This window comes from Lates calcarifer, linkage group LG3, assembly GCF_001640805.2.
Source record: "Lates calcarifer isolate ASB-BC8 linkage group LG3, TLL_Latcal_v3, whole genome shotgun sequence".
NCBI classification, from domain to species: domain Eukaryota; kingdom Metazoa; phylum Chordata; class Actinopteri; family Centropomidae; genus Lates; species Lates calcarifer.
The window spans coordinates 21,617,797-21,635,867 of NC_066835.1; the positions used below are offsets into that span (position 1 = coordinate 21,617,797).

Below are 18,071 nucleotides of genomic sequence, written 5' to 3' on the forward strand. Positions count from 1 at the left end.
CCTTGTGACTCTTCACCCTCTAACGCTCCTGTGTGCTCAGGCCTGGCTCAGTACAGCGGAGACCCCAGGATTGAGTGGCATCTTAACACACACACCACCAAAGAGGCTGTGATTGATGCTGTGAAGAACCTGCCGTATAAAGGAGGAAACACACTGACAGGTACGCTGCCATCTAAACCCTCAGCCTCCCCCTGGTTATTATGCTCTTCTGAACTCATCACAGTTAACAGATAATGCTCCAAAGCCAGTCCTCCACCTCAGCTCAGTGCACGTTTGTGACCTTAAAGGATAACTCCTGTATTTTATAACCAGGGCCTTAACTTCCTGTGTTTCTGTAAATGATTGACAGGGACAGAAATCTTTAGCATTGCGTTTGTCCACGTCAAAGTACGTCCACTAAAGCTCTTGTTTTTGTCACTGACAGGCTCAGATTGTTTCAGTGTCAGACAGCATTACAGAGAGGATTCCTACAGAGACAGAGCGTCAGATCCTTTTTGTTTAACCAGAAACATCTCTGTATATCAGCACCAGACCTGATTCGTGGTTTGTATCAGAGTTATGAGGGAGCAGCTGCTTGATCTGGTTGCTCTGGTTAGCAGCAGTAACTGTCAGGATGTACAGTAAATCACTGTGAGTCTGTGGTGACTGGTAAGGTGGAGTTTTGACTTTGTATTGACTGAAATGAACAGATACGTTAGTCAACAAGCTGAGTGAATGCTGGAGGACATGGCTTGAAACAGTCTGTTAGGAGTGAAGGAAAATATTACTGATGTCATTAATGGACCAGAGACAAGCTAGCTGCTCATTATGTAAACACACTAATTTGACTAAAAACTCGTCGAGCTAACAACAACACTTTAAACCCATCACGTCCATTAAGTCTTTTGACTGTAGCTCTTGGAGCGACGTCTTGGCTCAGAGTCATTTCAGCTGTCCTCACTGCACCTCAGAGGGAAGCTGTGAGTGCAATCATGCTGTCAGCCAGGACTTAACTTACCATTTCCACTATTCTTCAAAAATTACTACAAGTGGCTCTAATTTTCTGCCGTCAGTCATTTCTAACAGTAGATTAGTAGTAGTCACTTTGTCCAACAAAGGATGAATGCAGTGTGTCAAAACAAGAAGTGTTGTTTTTCAAGCTACTGCACATTTAAATGGTTTAAAACATAGTGCGCTGCTCTGGTGTCAGTCATTTTAATTTCCCTTCGTTATTTTATCCAGAAAACATACAGGCCGTATGTGAATGTTCTGAGCTTCACACCTGTTAATCGTACCACGGTCTGTGTTGCACTGTATCCACTCTATCCTGTCTGTGTCTGCTCAGGTTTGGCTCTGACCTTCATCCTGGAGAACAGCTTCAAACCAGAGTCTGGATCCAGACCTGGCGTTCCCAAGATAGGAATCCTCATCACTGATGGGAAGTCCCAGGATGATGTGATACCCCCTGCACAGAGCCTGAGGGAAGCTGGGATTGAACTGTTCGCCATTGGTACGACCCACCAACTCTAATTACACCGATACTGACCTGAAGACCTGAAGGGCTGTGTTCTGGTTTGGGTTGGTTTCCTAACCCTGACTTCTTCATCAGTCCTAACCCTTTATCAATAATGAAAATAATCATCAGCTGCAGTAAAGCTGACTAAATGTTCACCGTGATGGATAACAAGTCAGCACAAGTTGATTTTTGTTGTGTATGCAACAGAAGTGAAACAAACTGTTGTGTTTGCCAATGTTCAGAAAAGGCAGTGGACTGCAAAAATGACCCCGCGTCGAATCAATCAGACGTATTAACTTTAAAATGACATTAAAGATGTTTTGTCTGTGGAGGTTTTTAGGGTTTCAGGGATTATTTTGGGGGGAACACATTTAATTTCAAACCCTTTGATGTAACTGCTTCCAGTCAGTCTGATCACCCTCTCTGTCTCCAGGTGTGAAAAACGCTGATGAGAATGAGCTGAAGGCCATCGCCTCTCCTCCTGAGGAAACTCACGTCTACAACGTGGCAGACTTTGGTGTGATGAGCGACATTGTTGAAGGTCTCACCTCGACCGTGTGCGACCGAGTGGAGCAGCTCGACAAGCAGATCAAAGGTTTGAACAGCAGCTCGTTTCAGCTGCGTCACATGATACCACAGATATACCGCACAGGCTCCTACTGCGACTCTGTTGATGCCGCTGGTTGTAATTATGAGTCCAGGAGATCCCTGAGCAATAAAAACAAAGTCCCCGTCTAATATAATGTAGCGATTATACATCTAAGTCATGACATTCCCCCGCTTTCATCAAAAGTAGAAACACACATGCTGCTTAAAATAGCAGCTAAAGATTTTACACTTTCTCATTTGCTTTCTCTCATTTTCTTTCTCACTACTCCTCCAGGGGGAGAACCTGCCCCCCCGCCCGCCTCTGTAGCTCCCCCCCGGGACCTGGTGACGTCCGAGATCACAGCTCGCAGTTTTCGGGTGAGATGGACCCACGCACCGGGTCAGGTGGAGAAGTACAGAGTGGTGTACTACCCCGCCAGTGGAGGACAGCCAGAAGAGAAGGTACCTGGGTTATTTCTTTGTTTACAGTCTATAGCCATTCCTTGGCCCTGACACTTGTATATCTTACTGAAACTTGTTCTAAACTTCTTCTGCCACGTAAACAACAGTGCAGCTGTTCTGGACTTTGAGTCGATGCTGGAATCCAGGCTTTTATTGAAACTCGCCTCCTGATTAAGTGCCTCATCTGTTTCTCTGGCTTCTTCAATTAAGAGATGGCATTTGCTTTTGTCATCTTAATGTGGTGAAACTTTGCTCCTGATTTTCCGGCACAGAGAAAACAAAACACTGAGTATTTTAATTAAAGCTGCTTGGCTAATCCTGTTAGGGTCAATATCATCAGGACAAAAATGTGTAATTTGCATTTGATACGGAGTTGAATGGCTCTTTAAGAGAGTGTCCTCAATTGCATCCTCATTCAGCAGTGAACATGGCATCAGTCATGATATATGAGCACTGTCTGTTTCAGGTGTTGCCTCAGGGCGACATAACTTCAGCCGTTTGATAACCTGTGCAGCAGATTGAACAGAAGCTTCACTCGAACTTTCCCTACCTATATACCCACACACACACGCAGCGCTGTAATGCTCTGAGTTTGTATTTATATTTATTCAGTTGCCTCTTATTTTTAGACCATTTTTCTTTGATGTTTATTACAACTTGCAGCTGGAACGGCTCAGTTTCCCCACAAGGAGAACTGAGGTTTCATCAAAGCTAATCTGATCTAGTTACACTCAATTTAAATCTCTTTGGAGAAGAGCTGAATGCCTTCAGCAACATGTGATGCGTTTTCAACCTTGCACTATGCAGTTGCCTAAAAAACAGAGGCTTTTGGGATATTTTAGATTTTTGCTGCTGTCTGTCCGAGCACAAGATCTGAGCTAATTACAGTTATTCTGTAATAATCATACTGTCAGACATTTATGTCCCTGAGCACACAGCTGAAACGACAGTAATGAACATGTCAGACATTCTCGTTTGGTGTTTAGAAATGTGAGCTGACTGACTCAAGTCATTGCATTTTCATTCAGGCATTATAAAGGATTAAAAAGAACTAAATTACACTGGAAGGTCTTTATACTGTAGCATCCAGGCTAAGACTCTGCAATCTGTCTTTAAGGTGGTTCAGGGCACGGAGAACAGCGTGGAGCTGAACTACCTGAACTCTCTGACAGAGTACCAGGTGGCTGTTTTCGCCGTCTACCGCAGCTCTGCCAGTGAGGCCCTGAGAGGAAGTGCTACCACATGTAAGTTTCTGTGTTTACAGGGATTTATCGAGAGCATGGCGGGATTGTTGATGGGAATGTGGGTTAAAATCTCCCAGCAGGTCCCTCAGGTTTGATGTCTCCACTCTGTCACCCAGCCTCTTACAGGACTTTCTTTCCTGTTGTCACATCTTGTTGTCTGCTTTTTCTCTACATTTCTGGGCTTCTTTCACTAACCTGCACATTTTTCACCTTCTGTTTGGTGAAGTTGAGCAGGAATATTTTACTTGGTGTCATAGATTATTGTAAGATTCGAGGCTTTCAGACTCTGTTGGAGCTGCATCAGTGAAACCCCAGCAAATTCTTTACACATTTTTAGGATAGATTTTTCCTCTGAAGGAACTGAAAGGGTTGAGAAGAATATCAGTTCAAGAGACGACACGCTTGGCCAGCTCGTTACCGTCGAGCTCCAGCGTCTTTAATAGAAACACTGATCGACCCGCAGATATGTGTCGTACAACAACAGAAGACACTGAATTTGGGCCATAAAAGCTGCACAGGTGTTGCATTATGCATGTGAGCCGTGATCCCCCACCTCTGACAGGACGCCTGTGGTGAGCTCTAATTCTGCTTGTGTTGCCTGAGGCTTCATCCTGACGACTGAAACTCTGAACCGGAGCGTGGTAGGATTCTCTGGCCTCTTTCAGCCCGGCGCTCGCTGATGAATGACGGGGAATTCCTCCCTGTTGGTAGAGGATGAATGCTAAGTTGCGAATCGACCTTGTACCAAAGTTAATGGGGTTTGGCTGCTGCAGCAGCTGCTGCCCCACTGGACTGTGTGGTGGAGGCAGCAAATGAAATGTGATGCTAATTATAATGCTAGCTGATTAATATTAGTATCTGAATGATAGATTTTGAATCATGACTAAATGAATATGATGTTAAAGCGGCTGAGGTTTGATGGAGGGAATTAATCAGAAGCAGAGCAAATAAAATAGAGAAGAAAATAACCTTTCTTTGGAGATTTAGCTCTTTTTTTTTTTTGCTCTTGCTATGAGATGTGAGATCAACCTGATGACACTGACCGACTGAATATACATAGATTTAATAAAACTTAAGTATCAGACTTCTCCCTGACATTTAGATGAACTTATTGAAGCTGAAAGTCTAAAATAAATGTGTAAATCAAACTGAAGGCTTCGTTTCTTGTCAAATTAAAAACTCAGACATATGATTATGATGCTATAAATTCATTATTGATTCACAAATATGTCATTTTCGGTTGTATTTGAAAAACTGAAGTCTTATGTTTGGTGTTTGTGTCCTGCAGTGGCCCTGCCCATGGTGAACGACCTGGAGCTGTTTGATATCACTCACAGCACCATGAGGGTCCGCTGGAAGACCGCTGCTGGGGCTTCTGGGTACATGATCCTTTACGCCCCGCTGACCGAGGGGGACGCCGCAGACGAGAAGGAGGTGAGGAGCGTATGTGTGTGATGTACAGAAATCTGTAGGCAAGATTTAGTTACGCTGGTTCAACTGATAACACTTCACAGTCTACTGATGCTTCTGTATACTGTGTGTGTTTGAGTCGAAGAAAGCCCCACAGAGCAGAGGTGGTCTGGATGTAGGATGAGATCCACTGGAAAATCCTGTTATATCTCACAGTTGGACTTTTTCTCCTCACACACAGAAGTGAGTTTTAAGATGTTTGTGTAGCAGAGACTTGGGTTAAGTTTTTTTAAAGCCACTTCTGACTCTTTTTCAAAGTTGAGGCAGAAACCATTTGAGTGTCTTTGCCCTTGTTTCACTTCCCTTCCTTCTTTTATTTGTCTGCAGTTTGTTAGTTTTTGGGAGTGTTGTCTTAGGCCTGATGGCTGAGCATTATAGGAACTCTGTCCACCTGAAGTTGCTTTGAGGTGGTCTATTTAAAGCCTGGGACTGTCAGAGCTGACACAGACTGCTAATTGGCATTCGACTTAATAAACCCGACCTGCACAGATGCCTTTGTAATTGTAACTGAGTTGCTTCAAAGTAAAAACGTGCTTTCATGTGGTGTTTCTGTCATTTATCCACACATTGTGCACATCGAACACATTGTTATTTATAACTCGCAGTGAGGGAGATAAGACAGAGGTGAGAGGATGGAGGGAAAGAGAAGGAAAGCAGAGAAAGACAAAAATGCAATTGGTAATTGTTGGAGGGAAAATTTGTGAGAGGTAGCCAAGAAGACAAAATTTCATTTAGTGTTCCTGACCAGAGGAAAATACAGCTTCTCAAGGCGGCACAGTAAACAGCACGACAAACCCTGAGCAACCTTTCAGCAACTCTGAGTTATGTTGCTTTAGTTTGCAACAGATAAAAAAGCTACCAGCTCGAGTTGGAGATCAAAGGAACGAAAACTGAATATTGAAAAAAAGAAATACACGTCTAGACACGCATCAACAGGTATGAAAACATCACAGCCAAACTGCAAAACTGCAAAACCAAGATTAAAACATGTATATCCATGACAGGTGAATTCAGCAGGAGAGGAAGATGAGACATGCGAGGTAGAGGAAAGAGGTGTGAAGGGCACAGCCAGCCGTCTGTATTCCTCCCTCTCCCATTAGACCTCATTACGCCTGCTGTCACCGTCTCCTCCAGGCAAAAAGCAATAAAAACAACTTAGGAAAGAATTAAGAATCAGGATGGATGCTTTCCAGTGGCGAGGATAAGCCTGGCTCTGAGGCACTACTGTCAGAGTCCCGGCTTGGCTGGCTCATGTAGCCTTGTAGCTTCCGCTCCTGAGCCACGTAGGGACTCGTCTGGGCCAAAGCCAGAGTTCAGTCCAGTCCAGTTTGACATAGTAAAGTGCTTTCATCAACACTGGTTCAGAGTAAAACTCACAGACTGACACTGGGCCTCAGAACAGATTGAACCTGAGAGAGAGAACACACAAGTTCAACGACGTGAACAGTAAGAGGGAGATTTATCATCAGGGTTTGACTCAAATGGACTTTGACGAGTAGTTCAAGTAGCTCAGTTCAGCCGTCCAACTTTTAATGTGTGTTGGACAAGTTGTGTGACGACAAGTTCAGCTTCTGAAGCAGAGGATGGAGGTGCTCCGGAGGCACATGAGCCACATAGTTTTAGGAGCCTGATAGATCCCACCTGCTGAATGTAAGAGGAAAAAGGCACAGCCACATGTAGAAGTCATTTTATGTAATCATAGCTTGATTCTCTGCTTGTCCAGACAGGACTGTGGATTGATGGAGGAACGATAGAGGAGTAGATACTCAGAGAGGTCGGTGATATGATAAATGAACAGACAGATGGATGAGAGACAAGATGAGATGGTGGCAAGAGAGATAAGGATTTCTCCTTAAAAGACGGCATCACCTTTCTGCTGAAGGCACATACCTTCATGTAGCGTGTGTGTGTGTGTGTGTGTGTGTGCAGGTGAAGGTGGCAGACTCGGTGAATGAGGTGGAGCTCGAAGGATTGACTCCGGCCACTGAGTACACAGTGACAGTTTACGCCATGTATGGAGAGGAGGCCAGCGACCCCATGACCAGCCAGCAGACCACATGTGAGTCCCACATACACCCAACACTGGACTGATCAGTTATCAGTCCTCTAACCCTAACCTGACCCTAACCCTCAAACATCCCTCAAAGTACTGAGGAGCAGTATCTGCAGTTTTTCATTTACCACAGGAAGTTTAGATTTACTCACACAAAACACACAGAACACATGGCTGTCACTTTAAGGGGTGTCACCAGCTTTTTGCTCCGAAGCCTGCAGCAGCTGATTCCTCTGATTAGCTCTCGCTCTCTGCTTCGAGCTGCTCTCATCAGTGAAATCAGCTGCTGCAGTTCCACTGACTTTTCATTTGCAAAGTGTTTGCTTGTAGTTATGTAGCTTTTCCAAGACAGCTGTAGCATGTTCAAGTCACGTCCTGGCACGTTTGCTGCCATGATAAAACTGGCAACCAGCGATGCCAAAATCACTGCGTGGCGCCGGCTTCCAGCTTCCTCTCGTAGAGCTATTTTTGCACCTCGCTTTCATTCTTAAAGAGTTTTGAAGCTTTGACGAGAGAACGCCCCCCCTCTGTGTTCCCCAAATCCCCACCATGCTCACTAATTAACGTTTTATGAAGTCTCCTTTAAGGTCTGTGGCCTGCGGCTTTAAGTCAGGGCATGTTTATGTCTTTATGGTGCATGTTAGTCTTTGAATGTCAGATAGGGACGCCGGCGGCTGCTGGGGGGAGAGTGGTTGTTTTTTTGGGGGGGTTGAGGTCTCTCTCAAATTACTTTTCATGGTCAAATAACTTTCACTCATCCATGCAGGCAGAGCCTCATGTCTCATGTCATTATTTGTACATACAAGCATCCATTAAGTTTATCGAGGTGTTTGTTTTTCCTTACGTGTGTCTCCACAGCAACCCCTCTGACAGTCTAGTCTGTTTTTGTTTCTGTTGATTAGTTGAGATCATGCAGTGTGCCTGGACTGAAGATGGGGTGCATGATGTTTTATTCATTTTATTTGTTTCGGGCAGTTATTGCCTAAAAATATTTTATCAGCTGTGGTACATTTATCAAATAGGAAATCAGTTTCAGTCTGTGGTTTCCTGACCTGCGTTAGTCGTCGAACCAGTGGTCACAGTTTCCCCCCCGTTTCCCGTTTGCTGCTACAGCACACGATGCACCTGGACTACATGGAGATGGACTAAATGTGTTTTTCACTCAGCGTGTTTGTTCATAATCATTCAGACTCCATCTCTCTGCCTTCTTTTCATCCAGTTATTTAACTGTTGTTTCTTTCATTGTTAAGACAAAATGAACTTTAATGATCTCTGTGGTGAAAGGAGGCCATCGCAGCTGCGAAGAAAAGGACCTGAAAAACAAATGCAGCGTGATGTAGATTATAGAAGATGAGACTTCATATTGGCTGTGATGACTACACACAGTTTTACTGAGCTTTGCAGATTTACAGTTAGTATCTGATCAGAAGAATATACTATATAAAGTAGAAATCTAGACAGACTGTGAATACTTTGTTTTTTTTTATTAGTCTGAACATCTGGGTTTGTTATTTCGCTGTAGCTGGGAGTGGTTCATTTTGTTGTTGTAGAAATGTGTAGATCTCTCAGCCCTCATCCTCTACAGCTGCATCAGCCTCATCTTCTGGCTCTGGCACAAGAACTAATTGTGAAAACAGCTTCTACAAGTGATGGTTTGTTTCTCCTGTTGGGGAAACAGCATGGGTGAAGACAGCGTCAGACCTGTGTGACTCAGAGATTCAGTGGTCAGCGACAGCACACTTTTATTCAAGTTTTAAAAATGATAATAAAGACAGAATCACTCAGAAAAAAGCTGCCAGCTGTGACATTTTGATCAGTCCTGCTGATCTGCAGCGTCACCTGACGTCTGTGTGAGTGGGTCATTTAATGTAGTGGATATTTTTATAGAGAGAGATAAATTTGGAAACTTTGGAGACTTACCTATCTCTAAACTTTTTAATTTCCCATCCTCCTCATTCCTGTGCTGACCTCGCCATGACCTACAGTAAAAGCAGAGGCGGTCTCTCCTTCCATTCCTGTCTCCCTCTCTTTCTCTCTGCTGCTTTGTCTTTACACTGACCTCCAGTATAATTGAGGTGAAGCAGTGGCGGATAGAATCAGGATTTTTTTAATATATATTTTTTTACAAAAAGAAAACAGATCAGTAACTCTAAGCAGAAAAGTTTCTGGTGCCTCTGAGAATACGTGAGATTCTTTGGCTTTTTTAAACCTTTGCAGTTCCTCTGGAGGAAAGAGACAGAGAGAAAATAAAAGAGAGAGAGAGGCCGAGTCTGAGGGAGGGGGAGTGATATAATTAGGTTGTGTCCACTTTATAATTAAAATAGTGGAGTAACCCTGGTTCAAAACCCCATGAGTGTGTGTCAAAACTCAACCAACCCCTGATCCCTGATAACAGCAGCTCTGTTGCAGTGTTTCTGTTGCTTGTATCGAGGGTGGACACGCTAACAAATGTCCCGACAGTGTGATCCAATTCAGCTGATAAGATTTTTTATTTCACTTTCCAGGATTTATGGCTCATCAAACAGGTTAAAACCATGAAACCAGAAGCTGACGTCTCGTGTGTGTGTGTGTGTGTGTGTGTGTGTGTGTAACATTCACTGTGTGCTCCCGCCTCAGTGCCGCTGACCCCGGCGAGGAACCTGCGTTTCTCAGACGTGGAGCACAGCTCCGCCCAGCTGACATGGGACTCTGCTTCCAGGAAGGTCAAAGGTTACCGCGTCATGTACGTCAAGACCAACGGAGTCCAGACCAATGAGGTGAGAGCATCCTGCACACATCCTGCTTCAGCCACCGTCAGCAGACGTCACAGGACTCAGCTGACACCATGTTCCTCTGTTGGTTATGAACAAGGTGTAGATTTGTTCTCGTTACTTTCATCAGTCTCCAACACTCAAAATGACAACGTGTAAAGCTGAGGCTGACAGTACCTGGGCACAGGTGGTTTAAAAGAGCAGTTCTCTTCCAGTCTCAGAGCGCTGACCTCTTACATGACCTTTTAACTAAGTCAAATGCCACAGTCTACAGACACCATGAACCATACTTACCTAGAGAAAGAGAGAGACACTGAGCAGCTGAAAGCCGTTTCATTTGGTGCTTAAAAAAAGAGAAAAAAGAAAAAGCAGCCTCCTCTTTATTTCCAGTTGTTTGGCTGGTGTGTGTTTTTGTTTTGTCAGTAACCACTTGTGTATGTGCTGCCATTTTACAGCTGACAGGAGTTGCGCTCTGGGGATTGTGAGCAAACAAACATATATTAAATTGTCTTTTATGCAGCTCTTTCAAAATTGAAAATGATAACAGATCTGTTACATCTGACTTTAATGCATCGCTCCGGGTTGAAAACGCTTCCTCCTCCTCTCCAAACACAATTTAAGCACTTTCCAAGTTATTGTGTTTTTTTGTGTGTGTGTGTGTCTGTGCTGTGATTTTCTCCACAATCTGAACATGGTCCAGGCTGTGAACTGTGGTGTAAAGAGCAAAGAAAATTACTGAGCGAACAGTCAGGAAGCTGACCTCTGTGTCACAGCTGTTTGGTCCTGTGTTTACAGGTGGATGTTGGCCGTGTGACCACATGGTTGCTGAGGAACCTGACCTCTCTGACGGAGTACACAGTTGGTGTTTTTGCCATCTACGACGAGGGGCAAGCTGAGGCTGTGACTGACAGTTTCACTACAAGTAGGAACTGATATCAGTATTAGTAGTAGGCAGGAAAGTTCATTAAATATCCGTCAGGTGCTGCAACATAAACTGTGGAGTCTGTTGGTTCCATAACCACAAAATGTACATCTGTGTGTGCAGAGACTGTCCCAGACCCACTGGATCTGAGGAGCAGTGACGTCTCTACAGACAGCTTCAGGGTGTCATGGCAACACGCGGCCTCAGATGTGGTGCTGTACCGACTCACCTGGACGCCCACCGATGGAGGAGACAGCGAGGAGGTGTGTGTGTATTTCTTTGTGTGATATTGTTTTACAGAGCAGATGTCAAACATCAACCGTACCACTTACCCACACTGATGAAGGGCGTCACAAAAATAAAAACAGATCCGAATTACTGTTTGTCTCTTTTACTTATTTTTGATAAAAACAGAGCAACAGTTTTATCTCAGGTCTGACAAACAGGAATCTGATGATTTAACTCAGAGAATAAAGTCATCTCTGTCTCTATTCTGCCTCTGTTTCACTGATGAGTCTCTCTCTGGGAGATAATCTCAGAGATGCTAATCCCCAAACACGACACCTGTTATCAGTCTCTTCACCTGTTGGCCTCTCAGCTGTCTGAGGGTTTTCTGTGTAACTGGCTGTGTTTTCCTGCAGTGACGTAACAATGAAAATAAATTCCAGTGAATAAAATCAGATGCTTCTTGCTGCGATGTAGAAAAGTCAGTTACTTCAGATATTTTTATTTGTACATCTCTCCGTCACATCACAGATATTGTTCCCTTTTGTTTCAGGCTCTGGTGGATGGAAATATTAAGACCTACATGATCAAAGGACTCAGTCCTGCCACAGAGTACGAGGTCCTCCTGGCTGCCATCTATGCAAATGAGGTTGAGAGTGATGAGGTGATCCTCGTAGAGTCCACAGGTAAACTAAATGTTCCATCTGTACATTTCCTTCTAATTACTGAGGTTTCATTTTTCTAATTACTGAGTCACATATTTTCTGTTTTTATCTCTAGGCATCAGTTTCAGACTGAAACAATCAGAGAGTGATTTCAACTCTTGATTAAACTTTAGTGAATTGTGTTGTCATGCAGATCAGTTAAATATTTTTTAAATTTCATTTTCAGTTAAAAGAACAACCACCATCGCTACGACAACCACCACCACAGCAGGTAAATATATCACTGCAGCTGTGATGGATTTCTCCTCCTACATCTAGAAAACCTGTTTTTACCTTCTACATTCAGCAAAAGACGGATCAGGAAAGATTAGGTAGCGAGTATCTGAATACAGGTTTGCTGCTGCTGTTTCCCTGATAGGGTTTGTAAATGTTTCCACACATATTCAGATGAAAGTTTTATCTTCCATCATGGAGGGTGTCAGATACATTTTCCCGTGAAAAGACATGATACTTGATGTCTAACTCTGTGGCCTGTCTCTCTCTGATCCCCCAGCTCCTCGTTACGGGGTGAGGAACCTGAAGATTGATGAGGAAACCACCTTCAGTATGCGCGTGTCCTGGCAGCCTGTCGACGCCAGAAACATCCGACATTATCGACTGAACTACATCAGCGCCAAGGGAGACCGAGCGGAGGAGACGGTAAGACACAGACAGCTTCTAACTTGGTGGGACGTGTGGATTGATTGATTGGCGCTGACGTCAGTGATATCTCAGTGATTTTTGGTTTTTATAACCTTTCATTGTCTTTCTTTGCTGTGGTCTTTCAGCTCAGCTGCAGTGTTTGTTCATAATTCTGTGTCAGAGATGTGTATGAACACTGTCGATCTGAGACATCCTCAAGTCAAGACATGTCACTTTTCTTTGTATAGCACCAAATCACGGCAGAAGTTATCTCAAGGCATCTCAAGGAACAGTGGCAAGGGAAAACTTCCTCTTATGCTCATTAACAATAAATAATCAATGAACTTAATCAGTACTGAATGTCATGAAAGTTATCAAATAACTGATATCTCTTCTGAGAGCTTGTACGAATGTGTAAATGCTACTGTTTTCTTTTTTATTTGTAAGGAATATGACTATGAAATACTCAGCTGTGTGAGGCTTGAAAGGTAGCGTTACAGCTCGTTCCTTCATGAAGCACAGCAGCTGCAGTCATCTTGGATTCACTGCAGTCTCAGTTGATTCCAATGGTGCCACAAAGTTCAAAAAACATCAAAACATCCACAGACACTTCTCAAACCACTCTTACGTCAAAACCACTAGTCGTCTGTGGAGAACCAGCACCTCTGCTGTGCTGCTTATGGATCCAGAGCTCCACCTGAAGGAGCATATTTAGTGTGTTCTGGTCAAAACACCTACTGTTTGGAACACACTGAAGATGTGGATCAATTGAAGAGAAGTTGGTTGTACTGAGGGAGTGCTTTGAGAACTTCTTGGCTCGGTCTCTGTATTGCTGCTATTGTTTTAATGGAATCCATCTGAGCCCACAGGATGTAATTATTTGATCCTTCAAGGGAAGAATTAGGATTCAGTTCAGGTAATTGTGTGGTAACTGCAGCCACTGGAAAGTTTTGAGTTTGAGTCTGAGACTGTTACTGGACAGTAAATGACTTGTGGAGGTGTAACAAGGAGCGAGGGAAGGAACAAAGAGAGGTAGATGTTGATTTGAAAAAAGCCAAAGCTTCAAAGTGTCAGTCATCAATAGATTATTGATGAAGATGATGGCAGGCCTTCAGATTAAAAGTCCCCCGTGGAGAGAAAGAGGGTGTTGTTGAAGTTGATGGCAGGCCTTCAGAGTCCGGTGGAAAGGAAGGGAGAGGGAGAGGAGGATAATGATGATGACAACAGTGGCAGGTCTTCAAAGACAGAGACAGAGAGAGAATGGTAGTTCTTCTCACTAATGAGACACAACAGATAGAACTGATGCAGAAATGTGTAGTTTTCTTATGGTGGTGAACACTTCCTCTGTGTCTGAACATGCCTGACTGGTGAACGTGAAGACATCGATATGACGGCCTGAAGCGCCAGGATTAGAGTTGCAAGGGCTTCGGATGTGTAAACCTGCTTTGGACTGTGAAATCAAGAGCTAAATATCAGTGGATGTTTTTGGATTTTTTCCTCCTTCAAAGCACCAACCTTGGCTTCTTTTTCCCTTTTGTAGTCGTCCGTACCTCTGTGGTGTGTTAATGTTTTCTAGCCTTGTTTTTTGGCGAGTGTACATCAGTTTAACAAGTGTGAGATCTCTCCAGAAATCTCCCATATTTCAGAAAGTCTTGAGTCGACAGGTGTGTACCTGTGTGCGTGAGTTTGCGGCATCACCACAGTGGAAGCCGCCGTGTCTCTGCGGTGGACTCTGGCCACAGGTCCCACATCAGCCTTTTTCATCCTGACAATAAAGAGCTGCCAGCTGCTCCACCGGCGGCTTGTTAAATGAGATCTCTTATCAAAGTGCGAACAGCTGTGGGCTCTGTTTGGCAATCCGGTCAGGTTATGAATCACCAAGTGCTGCACTCAATAGCGACCATTTAGATGTCTATCTGCTGAGGGAAAAAAAAACTGGCAGGCTCCCTCTTCTGCTGCGTTCAAAACAAGTTTCACTCAGTAGTTTGTAGCTGCTGAGGGACGAACACCAGCCGTTAAAAAAAGAAAAGAAAATCAGGAAAATATCTCATTTGCATGTGATTGATTTGGGGATGGCAGTTATCCCACTTCATCTTCACTGATGGAGTCTGGTCTTAAACTGCTGATAACTTGTATGATTGTAGACGGCAAGTTGGCTCTGTAGTTGTAACCAAATCACATGAAATGTAATTAAATTGCAGATTTCAATCAGCAGTTACATACAATGTGTTCAGCTTCAGAGAAACAGACAGAGAGCAAAGCAAATCTTCAACAAGACGCCACGACCGCAGTCAGCTTCTGTCGGCTTCTTCGTCACCTTTGACCTCTAGGGCGACTAAAACCGTATACATATCACCCCCAGGAGTCAGTGCCAGATGTGTCACATCATTGAGAGCTGTAGAAATGTGACAGGATGCATCACGAGTCTGTGATGGGCAGACACACAGGTGGACTGACTCCTTCCTCCTCTCCGTCAGAGAAGACCAATCTGAATTCCTTCACTGTGTTTGTTTAAAAAGTCATTTCAGTTCAAGGTTAAGTCCTATAACGGTTCTCTAGAATCCAGAAACTTTGTCTTTGGAGCGTTCTTGTTTTTATGCGACTCTAACTGCCTCTCCCTCTCTCTGATGGAGCAGTTTAGGGAGTAAGAATTGTCATTGTCACAATAGTTGAGTGATTTATTCTCTCTTCACTGCTCTTGTCCCTGAAACTTCCTGATTCGTGTCACCCAGCTGTTCCACATTGTTTTGTTAGACTCTCACATCAAATGTACCTGAAAAACCCAAGAGTGTTTCCATTTAAATTTCCATTACTGCCGCTCAACACTGGTGCTGGCTGAAGAGAACAATAAACCTCCCGATGATGCACCTGTCGCTTGTCGATGTGAAACACCAACATTTTGGCCACACTGCCTGTGAGGTAGTCGCTGTAGATTTAATGATATGGAGTTCATGTTATCAGATAGTGTAGTTCAGACTTTGATTCATCAGGTGCACATGTTGCTCTGTGGCTCTGAGTGTATAAATAAGCAAGTGTTGTATAACTTTATAAGGTGATAATATGTTCCAGCTGTGAGAGATTAAAGCAGCTTTAGAGCTTCCTACTTACCACACCAAACTCAGCTTTCCACAGGCTTATAAATATAGAAATGAATGGCTGTGTCCATTCACATGGTTCTGTCACTGTTGTACCAGATGTGGGTGTCTACAGCGTAGCCCTGGGGCGACTCGACTGTGCAGCCATCTGTCCACAGAAAGCTGTGATTCTGAACTCAGTGAAGCTCGGTTATTTCCCTGCGCTGCCTCATTCAGTGTCCAATAAACCTAAGCTGCTGGGCATCGACTGCAATTCCACTGTGTGTAAACAGAGTTTCGGCTATTATTGCTCCTGCAACAAAATGTTGTTCCAGAAGGTAAGAAACTTAGTTAAGGGAGGATTAAAAAGTTTTTCAGCGTCATGGTTTTCCTCCTGTCACAGATTTTCTGGAGCTAATACACTCTGGCAGAGGATCCCACTCTTTCATTGATACATTCAGAGTTTCTGTTGAGACTCTTAGAGTTAGTTATTCCAAGTCAACATAAAATCAAAACCTAAATATGAGCCACTCTGAAATATTTGATTTCTGTTTGAGCACAAAAGACAGAGAAAGATCAGATTTATAAAACGACACAAGCACAGTTTTCCCATTCAACTTCAACTTCAACACTGTTGATTGATGATCTGCGTTGCCTTGTTCCCTTGTTTCCTTGTTCCCTTGTTTCCTTGTTTTTGTAATACTTGTTTATAAATGTCTTCAGTGGGATGTAGCATATGCATGTTTAAAGCTCCATATTTAGCATATGCAGTGGTTATCAATGAGACCCCAGGTCCCTTTGTGTGGACCTGGACGTGGACCTGGATCCTGTGGACTTTATTATTCATGCTCTGTTTCTTTAATTTGTTGCAGAATATGTTTTTACAGTTATTTAGGAATGCTCTTTTTCTTTTTCTTTCTTCCACAGATCTTTTGAAGTGGCCTTTGTTGAAGTGCAGCGCTGTGCAGTTTAGCAGATGTATTGTCGTATTGCTTCTGGTAGAGTCACCTTAGATTGACTCCTATCATCTGTGTACTTGACTGTGTTCTCCATGCAGTTTGCCTTCAAGGCTTGTAGCTCAGGTGCATCAGACTTAATATTCTGAGCCTGTACAAAACCTCTGTCAAAACTAGATTGGGTTTCTGAATCCTATAAATACTTTATGAAACCATGTTTGCATTTACAAAGTGGTAGACTGAAAAAAAAGGAGTGTGGTTGGGGGCGGTTTCTGACAACAGTGTGGCTCGGTGACAGTTTAGAGACTTGCTGCCTTTTTCATCAGACTGGGCTGAAATTGATTTGTCAAGGCCTGCAGTGTTTGCCTGACTGACACGTCAGAGAAAGTGTGGTTTTTCTCTCCTTTTTCTTTTTTTGTGGGGGGGTGGAGGGGAGGGTTTGTGGATGGAGTCAGGCTAGACTGTACATGCTCAGAATGCAAACTGGCCTGACAGACAGACAGAGACAGGCAGACACAGAGTTGTAGAGAGACAGAGGATTGAAAAGACTCAGGTTGTCTACACGCACAACTCCACCTTTAACATACTGAGAGATTTCACCTCCCGAGAAGGAAAAAACAACTGTAGCAGTGTTTACCTCGGGGTAAAAACAGGAGCTGTGTTCAGTCGTAAGTGTGATACCACTGAATGTACAGGTAGATTTGTGTCTTTGAGTGACAGATGAATCTCACTAAAGGAGAAAATACTGAGAGGTTTTCCTGTATAGTTTTTACTGACTTCAGTACTGGGCTGTAACTCACTGAGTGAGTTACATGTTGCATTTCATCTCATTGCACTGGCCAAAAATAGACATTGCCATCTGTTTTATTTTTCTCAATTTAACTAAAAATGAGAGAGTAAATGAAGACACGTCAAAGGTTTCACAGAATACAAATACATTTATAGAGAGAAAGCATGAGATGATAAATATAAATGAATAAACAACAGATGTCTTGAGAGGAGCAGGGAATGAAACAACAGCAGAGAGATCAACAGAGGAAGAGAAGAAAGAGGAAGCAGAGAGTGAGCAGGGTGAAGCAGATTAGCCACAGCTCACCTGGATGGATGAGTCATTTAGGGGCTGGTTTTAACGAAGTTCACAGACAGGTGAGGAGGAAACCTGGACTCAATTAACCTCAGCAGCACTGGAGCAACTCTCACTCCTTCACCTCTATTAAAAGGCTGATACTGTTACTTTTTTGTGTTTTTTTTTTTTTTTTTTTTGCTACTTGGTACTTATGAAAACTTAATTTGCTTTTTTTAATTCATTCAAGAGGAAGTTCTAAGTGGATATTAAAGATTTCCACTAAAATCAGATCCTTCTCAGTGGAGGAACATGGCTGTTGCAGTTGCATTGACCTTTGCAAGTCCCATCTCAAACACTGACAAAACACCTGGAAACAAACATCATTTCAGTGAAAACCAGCGGCGGTCCCTCCTAAAGCTG

At 43.5% G+C, this 18,071-nt stretch overlaps 1 protein-coding gene across 3 annotated transcripts in view; it reads left to right on the forward strand.

The window, feature by feature from the left end:
* Positions 1–18,071, forward strand: part of LOC108887585 (collagen alpha-1(XIV) chain) — a 157,365-nt gene that overhangs the window by 37,563 nt on the left and 101,731 nt on the right. For all 3 annotated transcript variants that reach the window (XM_018683034.2, XM_018683038.2, XM_018683037.2), the window contains 13 exons: positions 41–160; positions 1,325–1,489; positions 1,929–2,090; positions 2,379–2,545; positions 3,663–3,789; positions 5,078–5,223; positions 7,189–7,318; positions 9,929–10,068; positions 10,858–10,984; positions 11,108–11,247; positions 11,763–11,895; positions 12,101–12,145; positions 12,428–12,573. In XM_018683034.2, coding sequence (XP_018538550.1) covers positions 41–160; positions 1,325–1,489; positions 1,929–2,090; positions 2,379–2,545; positions 3,663–3,789; positions 5,078–5,223; positions 7,189–7,318; positions 9,929–10,068; positions 10,858–10,984; positions 11,108–11,247; positions 11,763–11,895; positions 12,101–12,145; positions 12,428–12,573 — 1,748 coding nt within the window. The remainder of the gene's footprint in view (positions 1–40; positions 161–1,324; positions 1,490–1,928; positions 2,091–2,378; positions 2,546–3,662; positions 3,790–5,077; positions 5,224–7,188; positions 7,319–9,928; positions 10,069–10,857; positions 10,985–11,107; positions 11,248–11,762; positions 11,896–12,100; positions 12,146–12,427; positions 12,574–18,071) is intronic.